General features: G+C 35.7%; 1 protein-coding gene and 2 pseudogenes across 4 annotated transcripts; all 3 read right to left on the minus strand.

Annotated features, from left to right (window-relative positions):
- Nucleotides 1–708: 708 nt before the first annotated feature.
- Nucleotides 709–4,965, minus strand: LOC129290876 (disease resistance-like protein DSC1; annotated as a pseudogene).
- Nucleotides 4,966–6,119: 1,154 nt separating this feature from the next.
- On the minus strand, nt 6,120–7,693 carry LOC129290884 (WD repeat-containing protein PCN-like; annotated as a pseudogene).
- Nucleotides 7,694–12,270: 4,577 nt separating this feature from the next.
- On the minus strand, nt 12,271–20,772 carry LOC129290877 (disease resistance protein RPV1-like). Of its 4 annotated transcripts, none has more exons than XM_054927944.1 (9): nt 20,223–20,772; nt 17,732–18,812; nt 17,334–17,630; nt 15,660–17,223; nt 14,794–14,867; nt 13,787–13,850; nt 12,802–13,097; nt 12,633–12,696; nt 12,271–12,340 (listed from the first exon to the last, which is right to left on the minus strand). In XM_054927944.1, exons 1-4 carry the CDS (start codon nt 20,711–20,713, stop codon nt 15,661–15,663), a joined length of 3,432 nt encoding a protein of 1,143 aa, XP_054783919.1. In that variant the 5' UTR covers nt 20,714–20,772; the 3' UTR covers nt 12,271–12,340; nt 12,633–12,696; nt 12,802–13,097; nt 13,787–13,850; nt 14,794–14,867; nt 15,660. The 4 variants fall into 4 exon arrangements, with proteins under 4 accessions (XP_054783919.1, XP_054783918.1, XP_054783920.1 ...); XM_054927943.1 differs by having other exon boundaries at nt 14,794–14,888; XM_054927945.1 differs by lacking the exon at nt 13,787–13,850.
- Between the last annotated feature and the right edge of the window lie 205 nt (nt 20,773–20,977).

The raw sequence follows: 20,977 nt of genomic DNA on the forward strand, positions 1-20,977 counted from the left end.
TAAACAAACTATATGAAGAAAAATGTGGTGAAAAAGTCATTTCTATTGAGGGAAAAAAAGGCACATAGAACATACCAAATGCAGAGAATATAGATTTTTCTAGTTGACACCTAAAGTGATTTTTATAATTTTTAAAACTATAAATCTTAAATTTACCTAGAAAAATATTCAAAATTTATAGATAAATATATGTTTTTTTTTGTTGAAAAGATAAATATATTTTAAATTTGTTAAATATTGAGTCCACTTAAAAGAACTACCCTAAAATTCTATTTAATAAAAAAAAATAGTATACCATAAAGCTATAAAAGAAAACTTAGGATCAGAACTTACAGAGGCAATTTTGAAAAAAAAAAAAAAACTCCATTGCAAAGGCAAAACAAGAAGCCATACATAAAACATCCGGTGAGCACAATAAGAGAGCAACCTTGCGGATAAATCAATGGTGTGTTCAAGTCGGAGGAGGAAGGAACGAAGAAATCAAAAGCTTTTATGAAATGTCATTTGAAAGTAAATATCAATTGCCTGAGTATTCGTTTATCTTTTCAAAGGCTGGCTTAATGAAGTTCTTAAGAGTTAGCTTTAACTTCTAACTTTTTAAAGTTTGAAATTAAATTTCTAACTCTCTTTTCATTAACAGGACTTCAATATTTACATGTTTTGATTTATTTATATTTATTCTTTTTTTTTTGCCAATTTACATTTTTCCAAGGCTTTGTACTTGCATTTTTATTCAAAAAAAAAAAGAAAATAAAAAAGAAACTGAACTAAAATGTGAATAGATGTTCAAACTAAAAGGTCTCAACCAGAAATCGAATTGAAGCCAGGACATGCAAGGAGAGAATCTGGTGCATTTGAAGTAGTCACAGATTGATGAGATCTTTCAAGCCTTGTGTCGCTTTCTTCCAAGTTCCATTTGGAAGCGGTGGAAACATATATTGACTGGGTCTTTGAGCTAAAGAAATTGCCTCCTCCTCATCTTTCTTCTCGTCAAACCTTCCACTAACTTCCATTTCAATTGCTTCAAGCTCTGACTCCAACTCCAAGTCCATTTGCTCAATGAATGTCTTAAATTCTGAGGCACATATGGGGCAAGCTCCGCACTCTTTTATCACAATATCCTTTTTCTTCTCCCAAACATTTCCAGTTTGAGCAAAGAACTCAAATGATATTTTCTTACTCCTGGTTTCATCTGCTTCCCAGCCTTCCATTCCTTTCAGACAACATCGTTCATCATACCACAGACACACATGGTCAGACATAAATTCACAAGCAGTTATGCTTGTCCACGTACCCATTTTCCTGTCCCTTTCACCATTACTTTCCAAGTAGATGTCACATCCGACGAGGTTCTTGTCATTTGATGGGAACTTACAGACAACCACACAAAAAATGAAACCCACAAACATCGAAGGTGGAGCAGAAGGAAGGTCAATAGTTACTGAAGACTGCCTTGTCCTGTTGTTGAACCACTCTGGAACATTGCTTCCTGGATAAATAACATCAACAGGACCATCTAGGATCTTGCTTTTTCCTAGAGTTGATAAATGTTCATATGCCAATCTCTTGATGTTTACATGACAATTTACTCCCACAGCTCTGAGTGAATGTGCATCCAAGTTCACACAATTCTGGAATCTAGTGCTGATTCGTACTTTTTCCTTCAGATGATAAGAAGCCATGGAAGAGAACATTATCTCTCCAGGGAAGTGCAGTTAGTGACGTATAGTTCTTTAATAGTTAGTGGAAGCTCAGGCAAAGACTGAAGCCTCCTACAATTACTCAAGTCAAGTTTTTCAAGTTGTGGAAGATGCTTGATGCTTGCAGGCAACCTCTCAATATCTGTTTCATTTAGGGATAAATGCTGCAATGAGGATAAGAATCTGATGTTGTCTGGAAGTTCAAATAAATTATGACAATCTTGCAGCAACAATGTTTCCAAGAGCCTTGAGCCATGAAATAGGAAGTGTAAATTTGATGCATCAAGCTGCATGCAGCCAAATATTCGAAGTTCTTGAAGAGAACTCAGGTTAACTAACTTGCTTGGGAGATTCTTAAGATTTTTACAACGATGCATTTCTAACTTTTCAAGGTTGTTGAGGAGCCTCATGGATGAAGGCAATTCATTGATAGCTGTCCCTGCCAAACTCAAGTTCCTCATATTATCTGATGTCACTGAGAATTCCTTCAGCCTTGAGCATTCACCAAGAGAAAGATTACTCAGGGATCTTAAATGGACATCACTTCTAAGTCTGGTAAGTGATTTGCAGTATGATAGGTTCAAACTCACAAGCTTGTGGATGGTTAAAATAGAAGGATGAACCATACGCAAGCTTTTACAGTTGTAAAGTTCTACTTCTTCAAGGTTTTTGGCCATAGAAAAATCTGGGAGTTCCATTAGATACTTGGAGTTACTGAGGTCAATTTTCTTTAAATTCACAAGTCGCTGCAACATTTATAAGAGACAAAACATTGCATGAGCTTTTATTTTAACCAGAGACACAAAATAAGAAAAACTATATCATGATTGTTTATTTATGAAGATGTAGATTGATACGTACCAGAACTCCATCCCAAAGTTTTTCCACACGACTCCAAGTCATGCTAAGTTCAACAAGACTTTCTGGACGGAATGTGGAAGGCAAGGATTTTAAAGGACAGCAATCCCAATGAAGAAATCTCAGTTCATTTGGCAAAGATTCAAGGCCATGAGGAAGGCGAAGGATTTGTTCATCAGTATCATTTTGGGAAAATTTAAGAAATTTTAGCTCTGACGTCTCATCAAAGACTTGAGGAGTTAAGCAAAGCTCTTCAATTTTTGCCACATTCAGAGTTATGCTTTGAATGGCTTTAGGCCCCTGAAAAGCAAAAGTAGCATATCAGGGAAAAACAAGAAGATAATTTGAAAGAATATAGTTATACAGTTAAAATTTTTACCATGTTATGTTCTAGCACTTGATATATATCATTAGCATCCCATAATTGACTACGTTTTCCAGGGTCATGAATTGATTCTTCACGAACAATCTCCCAACCCATTTCCTGTACCAAATCATGCATAAATATTCTTGAAGCTCCTGAGTTTGATCCTTTGATTTCAGTTACAAGAGCTTTGTCTTGAAGGACTTTTAACCCAATGATTGTTGAAAAACCACAAGCATTTAGTAAAACTATTATTTGCTGTGATTTATATCCTTTGAGGAAACACGCAATATACAAGAAAATGTTTTTCTCCTCCCTATCTAGTTTATCATAACTCAATCTCATCACATCCTGAATTTTTGCATGTGGCATTTTGTTGAGCTTCTCAAGTTGGCTCTCCCATTCTTCCTTGCTTTTGCTGTAAAGAAAAGAACCCAAGACTTTAAGAGCTAATGGAATTCCTTTAGCATAACTTATCACCTTCCTTGATAGTTCAATCCACTCCATGTCTAGATTTGTGTTCTCAAAGGCATTTGACATAAAAAGTTGAACAGCATCATCAAACATCATTGGCTTGACCTCATATACTTTATCAACTCCTTTAGCTAGCACTTGCTTATCCCTTGTTGTTATAATGATTCTACTACCAGATCCAAAGCAATCAAGTGCTCCTACTAAATTTTCAAGTTGATCAGAATCACTAATATCATCAAGAACAACAAGTACCCTCTTCCGAAGAAGCCTTCTCCTAACATAAGGGGGTATTCCATTTGGTGTACCAATATGCAAATCATTTTCCTTGAGTAGAATAGAAAGAATTTTATTCTTCAAATACATGATCCCATGATTCTCTGATTCTTCTCTCACATGTGCCAAAAAGCAATATCCTTCATAGTCAAAACAAAATCGATTGAATACAGCAGTAGCGATAGTTGTCTTACCGATACCGCCCATGCCCCAAATTCCAATGACCTGAACATCTTCTGATCCTTGGTTCATCAGCGATTCTATATCTGCAATCCGCTTATCAATCCCAACAAGGCCTGTGAAGTCACTTTGGTACATAATATTCAACCTTGTTGACAAACACTTGGCGATTTCTTCTATAAGCTCAGCCTCATCCCTGTAACCTCAGGAAAAGAGCAAGATTATGAAATTCAGTAACATCACCACTTATTGGGGGAAAAAACTGTTAGGGGGGAAGAACTTACTCATAATTTGATGAATGAAACCCAGATAAATTAGCTGCTTTATTCAAAGCTGATTTCCAGATTGGAACCTTTTCCTCGTAATAGTTGTCATGTTTGACAAAGGCATCTCCATAAGACCCTTTTTGATGCCTCACATCAGAGGGATCTGTATTATAGAAAACAGGAATTACAATCTGTTTTTGCTTCTCCATACACTCAATAATCTGCACCAGCTCTTCTAAACACCACCTTGAAGAAGCATAATCCTTTGAAAATATAATCAATGACATGAGTGATTCTTTGATGGCTCTCAAGAGTGCCGGTGATATTTGATCTCCACTTTCAAGCCTGTCGTCCACATAGGCATCAATTTGTTTCTGCCGCATTTCCTTCCTCAGATGACTAAGAAAACCATGGCGTGTGTCTGTGCCTCTGAAACTGATGAAGACATCATACTTTATGCCAAGAGAACAAGATGCCATTAAAAAAGAACAAGCACTGTAGTTTGGCTAGTTTGGGAAAAATCTTGGTGTAGTTTAAGGAATAGATAGGGATGAGTTTAAGAGAAAGAAAAAAACAAAAAAACGGGAGGGAGCCAAACACTATAGCAACAAGATTTAATCAAAAAGGATGAAAACAGAGTCCGACATAGATGTGCAGAAAGTGTCTTCTTGTTGCAGTTACCAAATACAAGACTTGAAGAAAGAGTAATTAGGAGATAAATGACGCGACAAGCCCGTATTAACTATTAAACTCTTGGATCAGAGTGTGTAGATTGTTAATGGATGGTCTGGACAAAAATTGGAGAAAATCAGAAAATCTGTCAAAGTTCTTTGAAACAGACAGAGTTATCAAAGAACTACGAGGAAGTTTCGGGGTAGTCCCGTGCTTGTCTCCCAACTTTCCAGAATATGCCAATCGTGTTTTGAGAATATTAAAAGGGTAAAGTATATTTTTTATTTTTTAATTTTATATAAAATATTAATTTAATATTTTAATTTTATAAAGTATTTTTTTAATTCTTAATTTTTTAATATTTTTATTTTTAAATAATTATTTTTCATATAAATTGTTATTATTTTTTAAAAAAGTTAAACTCAGGTAAATGTTTTGTCAATATTTAAATATTTAATATAAAATTTGTTAAAATAAAATTAATAATATTAAGATTAAAAATTAAAAAATATTTTAAAAAGTTAAGAAATTAAAATAAAATATTGCATAAATTAAAAAATTAAATGTTTACTTTAACAATATTAAAATTATTCACCCTTAATAAAATCCCTTTTTATACATTTACAAAGATGGATAAAGTTTAAAAAAAAAAAAACTAAAATATACTAATACATAACTATTTTTTTATAGTATTCATTAAATAAAAAATGACTTACATTCAAAGAATTAGTACATCATTATTAATTTGTTGAGCTCACCTTATATTATAAAACAAATTTTTGGGCCGCGTGATTTTATATACAGAACAATGGGCAGAAAATATTAATAAATAACTGAGGAGTCAAATCAAGTTGGTTTATAATTAGGGGTTAAAAAATATTATTTAGTTGGTTCTTAACAAAAAGGTCATGACCATTATTTAAAGAAAAAGAAAAACTTAATTTAGTTCATCTCATTGGGTAGGATGGATCTTAAAGAAAGCTATTATTATTTAAAAAATAAATGAAAGATAATGAGATACAAGTCCCCCCAAAAACAAAATAACACGAGTCTCCAATTTATAAAATGTCACAAAAATCTAAAGATCATTGCTTCTTTCAATTTCCTACTAATATTCCATTATGCATGGCCATGGCCTAATGCTAACGCCTTTTTTACATTTTTCTCAGAGACGAAAATATGATGTCAATAATTTCAATAATAAGGTGAACTCAAGAGTTAAATTTCAGATGCACATGAAATCGTCAAACATCATTTATTTAAATTAAAAAAATATTATGGAACCTTGCTGGGAAGAAAAAGAAAAAAGAACAAAGAAAGAAAGAAAACTGAAACAGGATAAAAGGAATTTTATTTCTATGAAGGCTGTTATGTCCCAAAAATATGTCTGTGGACAAGTGGGGCTTCAAAGCTATTAACCACTTGTGATCATCGCTTCTCTATTAATAACAAGGAATTTTCTGAAAGATGTGACAAAAATAAGATAGGATTCGTGAATGGAACAACTTCAACATTCCTCCTATCACTATCTTCTTGCTCCACTGACAACCCAAAGTTGATCAAAGACGTCGCCCTGAGGCAGATCAAGTTTCAGGAATCAGATAGATGGAAAGCCAAAACAATAAACATATAGCCAAGTTTTTCCATGATGTCCCCATTTCCAGTCAGTCATCGTTAACTATCAAAAGTTTAAAAGCCAAACGCTCAGTCTGCTTTTTAGAGACGAAATCTTTCTGAGCTCTCATATCGTGAGCCATTCGAGAAAGAAAAAAGAATGGCTATAGACAAGTTTAAACTTTGACAAAATTTCTTCAGTGTTAAAATATTACCACCACATCCAGTTAGCTGGAAATACCAACGCAAGCATTTGACTTTGCGACATTTTAAAAGACCAGTGATGCTATTCATTTGAAGTTTATATTTGGCACTTACAATTTATCTTTTTTCTGTCCTCTCTGGCACTACTATATCATTTTGCATGGATCTGCATTATGTATGTACTGTGCGGTCAGAAATCCTAAAACAGGTCATGCATATAGCCCAACTAATACTTTAAGAAAGGACAACATAAATGAACAATTGATGCATCAGTATCAGTATTCCGTAAGGTGAGCAATAGATTGATTATAATTGAAGTAACGTTAGTTTCTAATACTCAAAAGTCAAACTCAAAACTCAAAACACATACGCTGATGACAAGTATTACTTTTCTCATTTAGTTTGGTGTTTTCATCAAACTTCTATCATACCTGGCACTGTAAACAATAAGAGAAGACGAAGTTGGGGAGGGAGGGAATGAGATCCTAATAACTTCACCAGGAAATTCCTGGAATCTCTTTGGAAGAACAAATCTATGCCGCATTGACCATTCTCCCAACTGCTTGGCCTCTACACCCAACGCATACACTCGATTTGAGGAAGCTGTAACTATAAGTAACATTGTTGTTCTGGGGAGGAAATCCACCAACAGTAACAGAGGCACCATCTAATCTAGAAATGAACCAGTGCCGCCTGTAAAAAGAATTGAAGTTTTAAACTACCAAATCATAATATGAATCTCAAGAAAGTCAAATGCAAGCATTTTCATATCTTAGAAGGGCAGGAAAAAAATAAATAATGGACAAACATGCATGAGCCTCCTAAATGTTCCCTTTGCTCTCTTTCTTTAGCAAGATGACCTAGCCAATTGCAATGCTGTAACCACAAGGACAGGCCTATTATGAAAGGTTCAAAAGGAAAAATCATTACTTAAGATATTTAGAGGGCAAAGTAATAAACGTTAGCATTTCAAGACTGAATACATTTACATCTCCAAAGCAATTCACAGTTGCCAGCCACTGCCCATCAGAACTAGTAAACATTCTTGTTATGGGAGGCTCGGTAGGGGGTTACTCCTCATCTTGCATCTCGCGGATTGGGTGAAGACATGCACTGACCCTGAACTGCCCACTTCCACAAGCTACAACGTTCAAGCAAAACATATCAACAAACCACACACTACACAGACAACGAGACATGATGGCTCAAATTGTCCTTTCACTTTTGATAACACCATAGGCCGGCAAGTTTACTTAAAATGAAATTAGAAGTTTATTGTACAAACATACATACTAATTGGCTTCAAATATCGAACCTTGTGAATGCCAAGTTTATAGTGAGGAAGGGAACAGACTGGCAATCAACAAATGATAAATTGGATAACAAAAATAAATATATTCTTCACGTTGGAATATCAACTCATTTGCAGCACAGAACGCAAAAATCTGTAATTGAAAGTATCCAACATTACTAATTACTATCAAGTATTTAGTGCTCAGCCAAAAGGTGTACTCATCACATCATGTAACAACCACACTAGGCACTCAAGAGAAAGACTAGAAAGCAAACATCAATAAGAAATAACCATTCAAAGAAATGTTTTAAGTAACCATATTTTACAGAAAATTACAATTGGAGGTTCACATAGACAAAAGTTATTGTGCCAACTTACACATATCCTTCAATCATGCCCAACTACCATCGACTGGGAGGAATCATGATTAAAAATCATACAATCAGCAAATGGTAGTCCACAGGGAGTTGCCTTTTCCTAACATTCCATGTACTTTTCCCAACTTCAGACCACTTCAATTCAATTAGATTAGGTTTCACATGAACAGAATATGCAAATAGTACACCTGAGTTAGCAACGGTGCTACAAATTATCTTCCGCGATGACTTGCTCTTAACTTGAACAAGCAGATCAGTTTTTGCAAAGCCTCCAGTTTTGAGACATGTAGCATCAGGGAGGAAACTTTTTTCTGGTTGTACAGAAAGAATATCTGAACAATGAAAATACTGGACTAAAAGCATTGCTGCTGGATTGAAGACCGTTTTCAGCACCAGTTGAATGGGTGTTCTCTGTGGTGCAGGGAAGATATCATGTGTTGAGAACTTAGTGAACCCCTCCACAGCAAGTACAAAAAGTATGGTGTCATCACCAGCTGAAATCAGCATGGGAACCCCTGAATGGGCCCACTTATGGTAACTAAAATCAATGGGTCTTTCTTCATGAAGAGCCCTTCTACTCTGCTTATTCTGCAAGGGATCTGTCAAAAATAAGGAAAGAACGAAGGAACAGAATCGTGGATGAAATTGAAACCAACAAAATATAAGATTTCATTCACATGCTTAACAAGGGATACACAAATTGTCTCTGAACAAAAAATATAGAAATAAAATCCAAGGACAAACCTTCTCGACAGATTGGTACTGCGACAGTCAAGGCACTGGAATCATGTGTATGAAGCCTCAAACAATCAGCATAGATCCATTTCTTCATCACTGATGTTAACTCAACACTGTTGGGTAACACGGACTCACCGGACAGTTTGTACAGGTTAATCTTCAAAGAGAATAGGCTAAATAATATTTGCTATAATGTCACATGGTCTGTAAACTCAATATAAGATAGCAAGGCGCCAAAGTGGAAAGAGGGAAAGTAGGTTAAAAAAATGTAAAATCAGGAGCACATATTGACTCATACATAACTGGATGAGGACAACGTCAAATGCCTGAGACTGCATATATATATATATATATATATCATGTCCATAACAATTACGGAGATGTTAAGATTATAAAAGGAGAAAATATCGTAAAAGTTCTTGCGATCAGCAATTTTTTGGTTTATTCACAGAATATAGGAAGAGACCTCTGCGAAAAATAATACATAATGCAGGCATCAGTTTGAAATTTTGTAACGCAGGGAAGGGGGAATGTTAAAATTTAAATGCACATGGTTTAAATATTTAGCAATGACCAAAACGAGGAAGAGAAGCATGGACAAAGAATATGCCCTTCATATTTAACTTAGTTCAAAAGAATGGGCGTGGCAGTGACCAAACTAGTGAGTCGTGACTAATTGGTCACAGAGGCTTTAATAACATTTTATGGATCACTTGATTCCCAAAGCTATTAAGAGGTTCAACAATCATATCATCTCTAGCAGCGAATATTGTCTGGGATTTGAAGTTTGCAGCTTGATATCAGGTGATCTAGGGTTGGCTATCAAAAGTTGGGAATGACCAAAACCAGCATTTAAGTCTCGGATTTAGGAATGTTATCCCATAATATTGAAGTCTTATTAGGCTTCTAGTATTCATAATTGAGAAGCAATTTCCATTGCCTTAGACTTGCAAAGAGTGATTCAAGAAAATCACCCTTAATTACGGTGATAGTTTGACTGTTCTAAGCAAATTATCATTTCACTTTGTTCGTTAATTTCCTGTGGTTTTTATCCCATCTTTCATTAGATACCCACGCCAACCGCTTTGCTCGCTGAATGGTTAATTACTTCAACAGGAATTTGACCTCTGGTAAGACAGTAACTCCGAATGCATAATATCCTTATATGTTTAGTCAATATCTTGAAGCTCGTTCTAAAGCTTTTGAAGAATTTATAAGAGCCTTGAGACGAAGGAAGGAGAGCGAAATATTTATAAAATTTGCCAAGAGTAGGGAAAGAAAATCAAGAGATCTAGAACAGGTAAGGTGTATTAAGGATGAAGAGGGAAGAATTTTAGTTACAGATGATGAAATTAAAAATAGATGGGAGACTTACTTTTCTAAACTTTCAATGATAGAGAGGATTCATCTAGTAACTTGGAGGATTTAGTAACTGGTAAAGGAGAACAAAATTTTTCATTCTATCGAATAATACGTGATAAGGAGGTAAAGGAAGCTCTTAAGAAAATGGCAAATAGTAGAGCCAACGGACCTGATTGTATATCTATCGAAGCGTGGAAATGTTTAGGTGAAGAAAGGGTGAGATGGTTAACTAAGTTATTTAATGTGATTTTACAGTCCAAGAAAAGCCTGATGAGTGGAGGAGAAGTACATTAATTCCTATTTATAAAAATAAAGGAGATATTCAGAATTGTACTAAACTATAGAGGGATTAAACTCATGAGCCACACAATGAAATTGTGGGAGAAAGTAATTGAGCACAGGTTGAGATTGGAGACAAGTATTTCTGAAAATCAATTTGGTTTTATGCCAGGTAGATCAACTACAGAGGCGATTTATCTACTAAGAGGATTAATGGAAAAGTATCGTTGTAAAGATAAGATCTACACATGGTTTTTTATTGATTTGGAAAAGCTTATGACCGTATACCAAGAGAAGTGTTTTGGAAAGCGTTGGAAAAAAAGGGAGTACGGATTGCTTATTAAAGCCATACAAGATATGTATGAGGGGGTAAAAACTAGTATAAGAACGCCTAGTGGTCAAACAAAAGATTTTTCCTATAAAGATTGGACTACATCAGGGATCATCTCTGAGTCCTTATTCGTTCAACTTGATCTTAAATGTTTGACGGAACATATTCAAGAGGAAATTTCGAAATGTATGCTCTTCGCAGATGATATAGTTCTTATAGCAGAGACAAGAGAAGAGGTTAATTGCAAACTTGAGTTATGGAGGAGGACATTGGAGTCGAAAGGTTTTCGTCTGAGTAGAAGTAAGACGGAATATTTATATTGTAAATTTGGTAAAGGACTATTCGACAATAATTTGGAAGTAAAAATTGGGAGATCAAATTATACCTCAAGTGGAAAAGTTTAGATATTTGGGAGCCATTATTCAAAATGATGGCAAAATCAGTGGAGATATTTCAATAAAATTCAAGTTGGATGTTTTAATTGAAAAAAGCTAAAGGAGTTATTTGCGACCATAAGGTGCCTAATAAACTTAAAGGAAAATTTTATCACACTGCTATCAGACCGTCAATGTTATATAGTAGTGAATGCTGAGCTCTAACGGGACAGTAAGAGCATAAAGTTGGAGTAGCAGAGATGAGAATGTTACGATGGATGTGCGGACTACACGTAAAGATAAAATTCGAAATGAGCACGTACGCGAAAATGTGAGGGTGGCACCTATTGAGAAAAAAATGGTAGAAAATCAGTTGCAATGGTTTGGGCATGTACAAAAAGACCAAGGAGGCATCAGTGAGAAGAGTGAAACATATAACTTTAAGTCTGATTAAGAGAGATAGAGGAAGGCCTAAGAGAACACTCTTGGAAGTTGTTGAACGCGATCTCTTAATTATAATATTCCTAAAAGCTTGATAAATGATAGAGCACAATGACGTCTTGCAATCCATATAACCGACCCCACCTAATGGGATAAAGGCTTCTTCTTGTTGTTGTTGTTGTTGTTTAGTCAATATCTTCAGCCTTCACTGCCCCTTGATTTCATTGGAAAGTATAGACGACTAACAGCTAATAATTTCCATAACATTGATTTCATACAAGATATAAAGCAAAAATTAAAAGGTCATAAAGGTTTGGCAGTAATAAATACTAATTGGTACAGTTTCATGACAAGAGTAACTTATACAACTCCATAGCTTGCCATCAGAGCCAGCTGAGAATACTCTGTCATGATTTGGTCCTGTTGCCAGAGCATTCACATCTCCATTGTGCAACGAATGCACTTATAAGAGAGTTTCATGCTGGCAATCCCAAAACTGGACACTACCACTGCTGTCTGTACCAACCAGTGTCCCAGACCTAAAACACAAACAAGCAGCAATGAAGGTTTTCATATAAATAGAGAGCCAGATAGTAATCCAGTTAGAAAATTAACAAAGTAATGACGGTTAAAATACGAAGTGAAGAATCAATATTAGACACCCGATTAAAATGATATATTCAGTCTTAACCTTAAGGGCACTCTAATTAGACACTCGATTATGCTGCTTTGTCTACAACATCGTTTGCAGTGAGGTGCCCATATATTCATATAATAGCAGAAATATACAGGTAAATGCCCTAAGACTTCTACACGATCATTAATACGTACCCATCACTGCTTCCTGAATATATGCGCTTAGCGTCTGCACTCCAAGTCATACTTAATACTCGTCCTGAAATTTTATGTAACTCACTTAATATAAACCTAGCAGAACAGATAGGGATTAGGGAATCTGTACCAAGCATCATAACTCAGGAGAAGAAATCTCACCACTGACCCGTGGCAAGGATTTTGTATGCATGACCTCATCTGAGTCTGAGACAGCATATATTCGCACAGATCTATCATCACAACCCATGGCAACGCGTGGATACTCTAGTGCTTTAAGAGAATAGGCGGCTCGGAATCTTCTTCGCTTTTCACTGGTTTCACGTCGTTCACGATCGTTGTCTCTATAATAAGACAATATCCATTCCCCATATGATCATGCTCCGCTTCAGTATTGGTAAAGTAACTCTTGGATGGTACCAATGCCATCTGCCAGATTGAGACACCAATTGAACCAAGCACAGTCTGCAAAAGCATCATCAGATCGGGCGCAAGTCATACAATGAGATATTAACATGTAATCGAAGGGGGCCAAAAACAAATGGCGACATATTGACATTTGACAATGACCAGTTCAACAATGGGGCTTTTCAAAAACGTTCTTTTATTCGCAAAATGAAACATAATTACAAAAATTTAAAGAGATTTGAGGCCACAAGACAGACGATATTTGACTTCCTTAAAATTTTCTTGTAGTCTGGGAATTCTTCAAACTGTGGACCAAGCCACCGTATTAACATCCCAAGCACTTTTAACTTTATTAATCTCCACAATAAGGCAAGAGGCAAGAGGATTATTCAGCGGTCTTTCAAACTTAATCAAATCTACAGAACTTGAGGTCAAACTCAAAATAGAAAGTTATTAAAAAAAAAAAACAATTATCCCACACATTCCGCGTCAAGTGAAAGAGATCCCACTTAGAAACTGAACCATCTATGTTAGATGAGAACAATCGACCGAATGGCATACCCCCTGAACCCCCAGGCGCGCCAAATAAGTGAGGATACTCTTGTATTAGGGTTTCCATGAATAGTCTGCGTGTGTGAAGCTAAATGCACCAGGAACTTAATTAAACTAACTAACAACAGTAATTAAATTAAGAACTCCTAAACTAAAAATAATAATAATACAGGACTAAGAAGAAGCTGCTCTACCAAGTGGCAGTGCCAGGGGAGGCAAGCCAAATCTCCAAGGAGCGTCTTCATGGGCGGCTGCGACCTGCAAACCATTGACGCTGGTGGCTCAAGACACTACTGGAGAAGGCCTCCAATCTATTCAACTAATTTTACTAAGTTGGCTCATTCTATAAAGAGAAAACAAGTCACAGTCGTACAAAGATTTCATTGTTGATGGGGGCGTTCGGGAGTTCATTCGGAAGATTGAAGCATCTAGAATATAGAAGACGTCACACGGCAAAAGAAGACGATTTCGGAGGGTTTTAGCGCAGCCGTATGCATGCATGGAGGTGGAGGCTGTGGAGTCCGAAATCGAACCAATGAATTGGATGGAAGCCGTGGGCACGGTTTCAGTGCCTGTTGCCTTGGACGATTATTTGGACGTCCGGATTTGATTTAAATTTTAAATATTTTTTTAAAAGTTAACAGTTAAGAAAATATTTTGTTTCACATTTTTATTTTAATTTTTTCCCATATATTAATAAAAAATTCAAAAAATATTTGAAAATAAAATAATATTAAATCTCAAACATGTAATATTAGTCTGTGCTAATTAATTTTTTTTTAAATGAACTGTACTGATTATTGTTGAATGGCATGAAAGCCAAAATGCTCGTGAAAGACCAATCAAGCTGTGATACGGTTTTAATTTGGACACTTGGGTCACAAGATTTTTTTTAATTAATTTATTGTAGTCTAAAAGAATCTCGGTATTTCATTATTCTTCATCACATCCAATTCTTCCCCTATTATGTAAGAAATTTATTCATTTCATTTGCAGCACGTTAAACTTACAGCCTGATATTATGACTTGAATGAACGCAACCTCAGGAACATATGAAATGCAAATCTAGCCAGAGGGACAAGGATTGGAAAAAAAAAAAAATCAGAATCTTGATGTTGAAAAATTGGTTTAGCCAACATAAAGATCATAATATATTATATAATAATTGTTATATAAATTAAAAGCATGAGTGAGAGCTTGCCTCCGCTTAGTGAACCTGTTGCTTCTGGTTCAGCTCATACCCTTCAAATGCTTTGTGGAATTCCCAGACTGCTTCTTCACATGTGAATGGTATATCTGAGAGAAGTTAGAACAGTACAGTGGCATAAAAAACTGAACTTGATCGTTGATGATCAGAGAAGATGCAGCAGTACGGTAGATGGAGACAAAATATAGGAAGAAATTCACATTCATTGACATATATATATTTTTAACAGCAGAAATGCTTTACTTTCCCCATGAGCATAATTAATGTTCTGTAACTTCATATCATCTCGCTATAGTTATCCTAGTTATGACCCATAAAAAAATGACCATTGTTCGAGATTACCTCATAAAGAAGGAAAAAAACAGAGGACAAATAAATAGCATTTTTTATTGATTAAATTGGCCATGTTCTTCAGCTCGATTGGTGATGCGAAGAACATTTAATGATATCAGCCGGCCAAATTAATGGTTGTTTGTTAATTAGGAGATGAACGCCATTGGCCATATAATAAAATAATTCAACTCGGTGATCCAATTACAAGAACAATCAAGCTGGCCTATGCAATGTATTTTATTTATAATTTAGTGCCTCGAATGAAACTATATCCAATAGCATATAGATCCGAATTAAATATAGACAGATCATAAAGAATTCATACTTTAATTCGTTTCTTGAAGGAGACAAGTTTGAAAGAAAATTAGAGGGTGAGAAATTGAGATAGGAAGCTCAATTCACAATTTCAATTAATTTTTTTTTTTTAAAAAAAGCAGCAGGTTCGGTAATCTTAGGAAGGCTAGCGGAACATGAAGATGATGGGGTAATTATGAGGAAGAAAAAGAAAGTTAAGTAAGGATGATCACCTTAATTTTCAGTTGAATCCAAATCTTGAAAATCTTCAAGATCCATGAAGTTGTAATATTTGCGCTTTCTAGAGCAACCAGCCGCCATTCCAAATGTATGGGGCTCATCATGCATGGTAGAATGACTTGTGCTGTAACGGGAGCAACCAGCCTCCATTCCTATACAATCAGGCTGTGGCTGCAATTCCAACCTCATTTGTTGAATATAATTTTGATATTCGGGTGCCGATGTTGGGCACACCCCATATTCCTCCACATACTCCGATGCTTTATCTCCATATTCAAAATTAGGTTCGAATTTTATTTCGAGCGTTCGATGACAAGCGCTGCTTTGAGCATCTATTATCCTTTCTTCAATTCGCCTTTCTACTTGACCTCTCCAAAAAAAAACATGCTTTGAACGCTTGGCGTATAGATACCCACAATCAAATGATGCACGCCCACCTCCAACACATGGACCATCATTATAACAGCAGGCTTCAATTTCACGAAGGTTGTGGAAAAATCCAAAAACAATCGCGCAGAAGATGAAGCTGCCATCCCAAGGTTGTGGAATCGAAGAGAGACCCACAGATATGGAAGACTGATTTGTCCTATACATGAAGCACTCTGGAACTTTGCATAGCTCTGCTTCTGGGTAGCGAATTAGTGCGCCACGAGGAATGGGTGTGGCTATGTTCAGCTCAAGTAGCACTTTTGCTTCAATAGCTTTCACTGATTCTCGATTCAACTTCATGCAACCTAGGAAGTCAAGGTATCTCGATACTTTTTTGTCCTCTTCTACTACTTGGTCTTCAATTGTTGAAGTTAAATGTACGGTCTCAAGGGATTTGCTGTCGCAGGCACACAACCTTCGAACGGAGGGAGGGAGTTCTGGTATAAAAAGAAGCGATGCACAACTACTCACATTAAGAAGTTGCAGCCTCAAAAGATGTTTGATGCCTCCAGGCAAGGTCTCTACAGTAGTCGCACAGAGATGTAACTCACGTAATGATGACAGCAAGCTGATGTTGTCAGGCAGTCCAAATAACTCGCTACAACATGACAAGTTTATAACTTCCAAAGAACGTAACCTATCAAATATGGAATGTAGAATCGGCGCTAACTTGTTGCAACCACCAATATCAAGCTCTCGAAGGTTGCTCAGGTCAAGCAAATTGTAGGGAAGACTAGAAAAACTCAAGTGGAGTTCTAGTTTACGCACTTTGCTGAGATGCCCACTGGATGAGGTCAATTCATCACTGACGGCTGTTCCGTATAGATTCAATTCAAAGTCACAATTGTCTGAGGTTACTGAAAAATTTTCCAGTCCTGAGCAGTCCAGAAGGGAGAGGTATCCGAGAGATTTTAGATGGGTAGAGCTTCTAAGGCTGGTAAGGGATTCGCAATATTCAAGTGATAACCTATGAAGGCTATCGAGAGTTAAAATACTTGGATGCACACTACGCAACTCTGAGCAGCCATCTAGATTTACATCTGCAAGACATTTGCATCTTGAACAGTCTGGTAGCTCGATCAAATTTCTTGAACACTGGAGGTCCATCTCGCGCAAATTTGCAAGATTCTGTAACAGCAGAGACACATAAACTACGTGTAATAAGATTTCTTTATATGTGTGTCGTGCATCACTAATTTTTGTCAATTCATAATTTTGTAACAAAAATATAAATTTACCTGCACTCCATCCCAAAGTTTTGTCAATTTGCTGCATGGCATTTCAATTTTGACAAGATTTTCAGCTGTGAATGTTCTCGGCAAGGAATTTAAAGGGCACTCAAACCAACGCAGTAGTCTGATTTGATTTGGGAACTCAATGTCATAAGGAGTATTCAACTTGATCATTTGACCAAAATAGCCATAAAAATCAAGAAATTTTAGATTAGGCATTCGGGAAAAGGCTTGAGGACTTAAATACATCTCTTCAGTTATCTCTGACACATTGAAAGATAAGGCTTCAATTGCTTCACTTCCCTAATAATGGAAAATAATAAAAAGGGATCAAAATATTGGACAAATTACATAATACATAACAAGTATAGAACTGATCAACGAAATTTTATGCTTACTCTTACCTTAGTTTGACTCAATATTTCAGAAATTTCATCAGAATTCCATAATCGACTGCGATTTTGAGGATCTTTTGATTCCTCACGGACAATTTCTTGACCCATTTCTTGTAGTAAATCATGCATATCTATTTTTCCAAAAGAAATATCTAATAGAGCTTTATCTTTAAGACGGCTCAAAGCGATAGTTGTTGAATAATTGCATGAATCTAACAAATTTCTTACATTCTTAACATCATAATCTTTGAAGAAACATGCCAAATATAAAAAAATATCTTTCTCCTCACGATCAAGTCCTTCGAAACTCAACTTCAAAATATCATGAATTTTTGAAAAAGGTGACTTTTTAAGTTTTTTTAGCTGGCTTTCCCATTCTTCTTTACTTTTGTCGAACAAGAAGGAACCTAAAACTTTTAGGGCCAATGGAATTCCATTTGCATATAGAGTCACTTTCGTTGCTAGCTTTCTTATTATTGGGTCAGCACAGTTCTTTCTAAAGGCATTCATGGACAACAGATTAAAAGCTTCATCAAAATTCAAAGCCTTGAGCTCATATATGTCATCTACTTCCTTACCAAGAGCTTGCTTATCTCTAGTTGTTATCAAGATTTTACTACCTGATCCGAACCAATTATGTCTTCCAGCTAAACTTTCTAATTGTTCATGATCGTCAACATCATCAAGAACAATGAGAACTTTTTTCCAGCTAAGTCTCTGCATGGTAGAAGGAGCTATTTCATCGCCTTTATCCCTTAATAATGTCCTGACAAGCCTTTCCTTCAAACCTTCCTTTCCAAGTTTCTTTGATTCCTCTCTCACATTGGACAGAAAACAAGACCCCTCAAATGCCAAAAAACGCAATTTGGTGAACATTGCTTTTGCAAGAGTGGTCTTGCCAATACCACCCATACCCCAAATCCCAACAAATCGAACATCATCTTGGGAGCCTTTGTTCAACAATGATTCTAGAGCTTCCATTCTCTTGTGAATTCCAATCAGGCCTTTTAAATGATCTTCGCTTTCATACATGCATCCCATCTTTTGTATCACGCATTGCACTATTTCTTTAATTAGATCGGCTTCATTTCTGCACCATTGAAAAAATAAAAAGACACCAAATTTGACATGCGCAACTAATTTGGAAGTTGGCAGATTATTGAAATTTGTTCTTAAATTTTGAAGTGACATTACCAATGACTTAAACAACATATGCAAAATTTCAGCTCAATATTATGACTATAAATGTGTAGTTATAAATGTAGTGGGTTGAGGACTAAGGCGAAAATATAGCAGAATATTCAAGATCAGAGGCAGGTGATCAGACTCGGGGTGTGTGTGATTTTGTGAGGAGGATAACATGGTATTTATAGACTCCTCAGTCCTTAACCGCCTCATGGTACAGTTCAGAGTTTGTCTCAGCTTCTTTTTTTTTTTTTTTTTTTTTGCTTTTTTAGTTGAGGTATATTCTTTTTAAAAGAAACATTCTAACCATTAAGTCGTTAAGGAAAACACTTGTCTCTTTAATTATTTATTTTTATGAAAAAAATCCAAAGGATGCTGCAGAAAGACCAGAATTGGGCAAGCGATTTAGATATCTCCACGATACCATTCTTCTAGAATTGGCTTACCATAATGTTAAAGTAATTAAATATTTCATTAAGTGCACAAATGAACATGGGGATAAGGCAGTGGACAGGTGTATTTGAAAAATATTGCTCACATTTTGTGGGGAAATTTTAGTATTTTACACTGTTTTAGATGAGATGTTATTTTGGAATCAGATTGCAAGAATCTGGTTGATCAGCTAAATGGGGACCATGATAGCTCTAATGTATAGGTGCAAATGTTCATTTAGACTTATTCATGATATAACCGGTCAGTACCCGTTAAGCATTAATATTAATTACATATTTTTATTAAAAATTTATTGCTTGCTTATACATAAATAACCAGTCATTATTTTTCTATTAAGCATTAATGTTACTCATATATTCACAATAAAAAATATTATTTCTACGTACAGCCGGCTGAAAGAAGTTTTTTGAAACTATAAATTACTTAAATCTTATTTAAAATCAACACGTTACAAATTACATTAAATAAATTAGTTAAATTATCTATTGAAAGTGAATAAATGTTAGAATTATTTGATTACAAAATTTTAATACCTATTTTTGCGGCTCAAAAAGTTAGAAAAATATACAAAAATAGGTAAATGATGAGATATTAACTCTATTAAATAATTTTGTTTTAGGCTACAAAATTTCTTCAGACGGCTTACTAATGACTTAAACTACATGTCTAAAATTTCAGCTCAATATTATGACTATAAATCCATCATTATAAATAAAGGAAATCTAAAAGCTAGCCAGTGGGACGAGGATTAAGGTAAAAATAACAGAATATTCAAAAATCAAAATTCGGAACAGTGATGTTCAAAGACTAATTGATTTAGCTGAATCGTTCAGAGAGAGATAATAATTAAGCATATAGTTACCTATCCAAGCTACAATGCCAGCCACCTAAATTGGAAGCGTAAGTGAGAGCCTCCCTCCACTTTTGCAGTTGCTGCTTGCTGATGCCTTTGTGGTCATGTTCTTCAAATGCTTTCTCGTAACTCCCAGACTGCTTCCTCACATTTGCAGGATCTACTCTATAGAACACTGGCATCACCGAATTATGACCTTGATTTTTGGAGCACTCTAATATTTTGGTAAGCTCCTTCAAGCACCACGTGGAAGATGCATATTTTTCTGAGAAGACCACAAGGAATAGAGTCGAATCTTCAATGGCTTTCTCAAGAGAGGGCCATACCTCATCTCCTTTCTCGATTCCGTTGTCGATAAATGTTGTAATTTTGTCTCTGCAAAGAGCACTGTGAAGATGGCTTGTGAAATTGAGGCGGGTGTCCTCACCTCTGAAGCTAATAAAAACACCATATTCCTTTGCAGGTCGAGATGATGGAGCAGAGGAAGAAGACGACGCCATATCAGATTGCTTAGCTTGCTTTGATACGCAAAAGAGAATTGGGACTCCTTCAGATCGGATCTAAGAATTATTTGTGAATGGAAAGAAAAAGGCCGATGGGGGAGATATGTAAGAGAGGAGATTGTGACCGTAGAATTAAAGCAATGCATACGAAACTTCCACGAATTAATGTAACAAGAAGAATAATAAATAATTATTAATAAAAGCAAAGCTGGTTGTACATTCCCCTTTTCCCTTGCGTTTGGACTTTGGGCGGCATATATA

Source organism: Prosopis cineraria, unplaced genomic scaffold (genome assembly GCF_029017545.1).
Source record: "Prosopis cineraria cultivar Desert tree isolate PC_DT_omini unplaced genomic scaffold, ASM2901754v1 PC13, whole genome shotgun sequence".
In the NCBI taxonomy this organism is placed as follows: domain Eukaryota; kingdom Viridiplantae; phylum Streptophyta; class Magnoliopsida; order Fabales; family Fabaceae; genus Prosopis; species Prosopis cineraria.

Excerpts from the sequence above, each read along its gene's own strand:
- LOC129290877 (XM_054927945.1), bottom strand. The coding sequence starts at position 20,713 with ATGGCGTCGTCTTCTTCCTCTGCTCCATCATCTCGACCTGCAAAGGAA. Across the intron at positions 18,813-20,222 it reads TGGCATTGTAGCTTGGATAG|AAATGAAGCCGATCTAATTA; the intron begins GTAACTATATGC and ends TCAATGGTGCAG. Across the intron at positions 17,224-17,333 it reads AACTTTGGGATGGAGTGCAG|AATCTTGCAAATTTGCGCGA; the intron begins GTAAATTTATAT and ends CTGCTGTTACAG.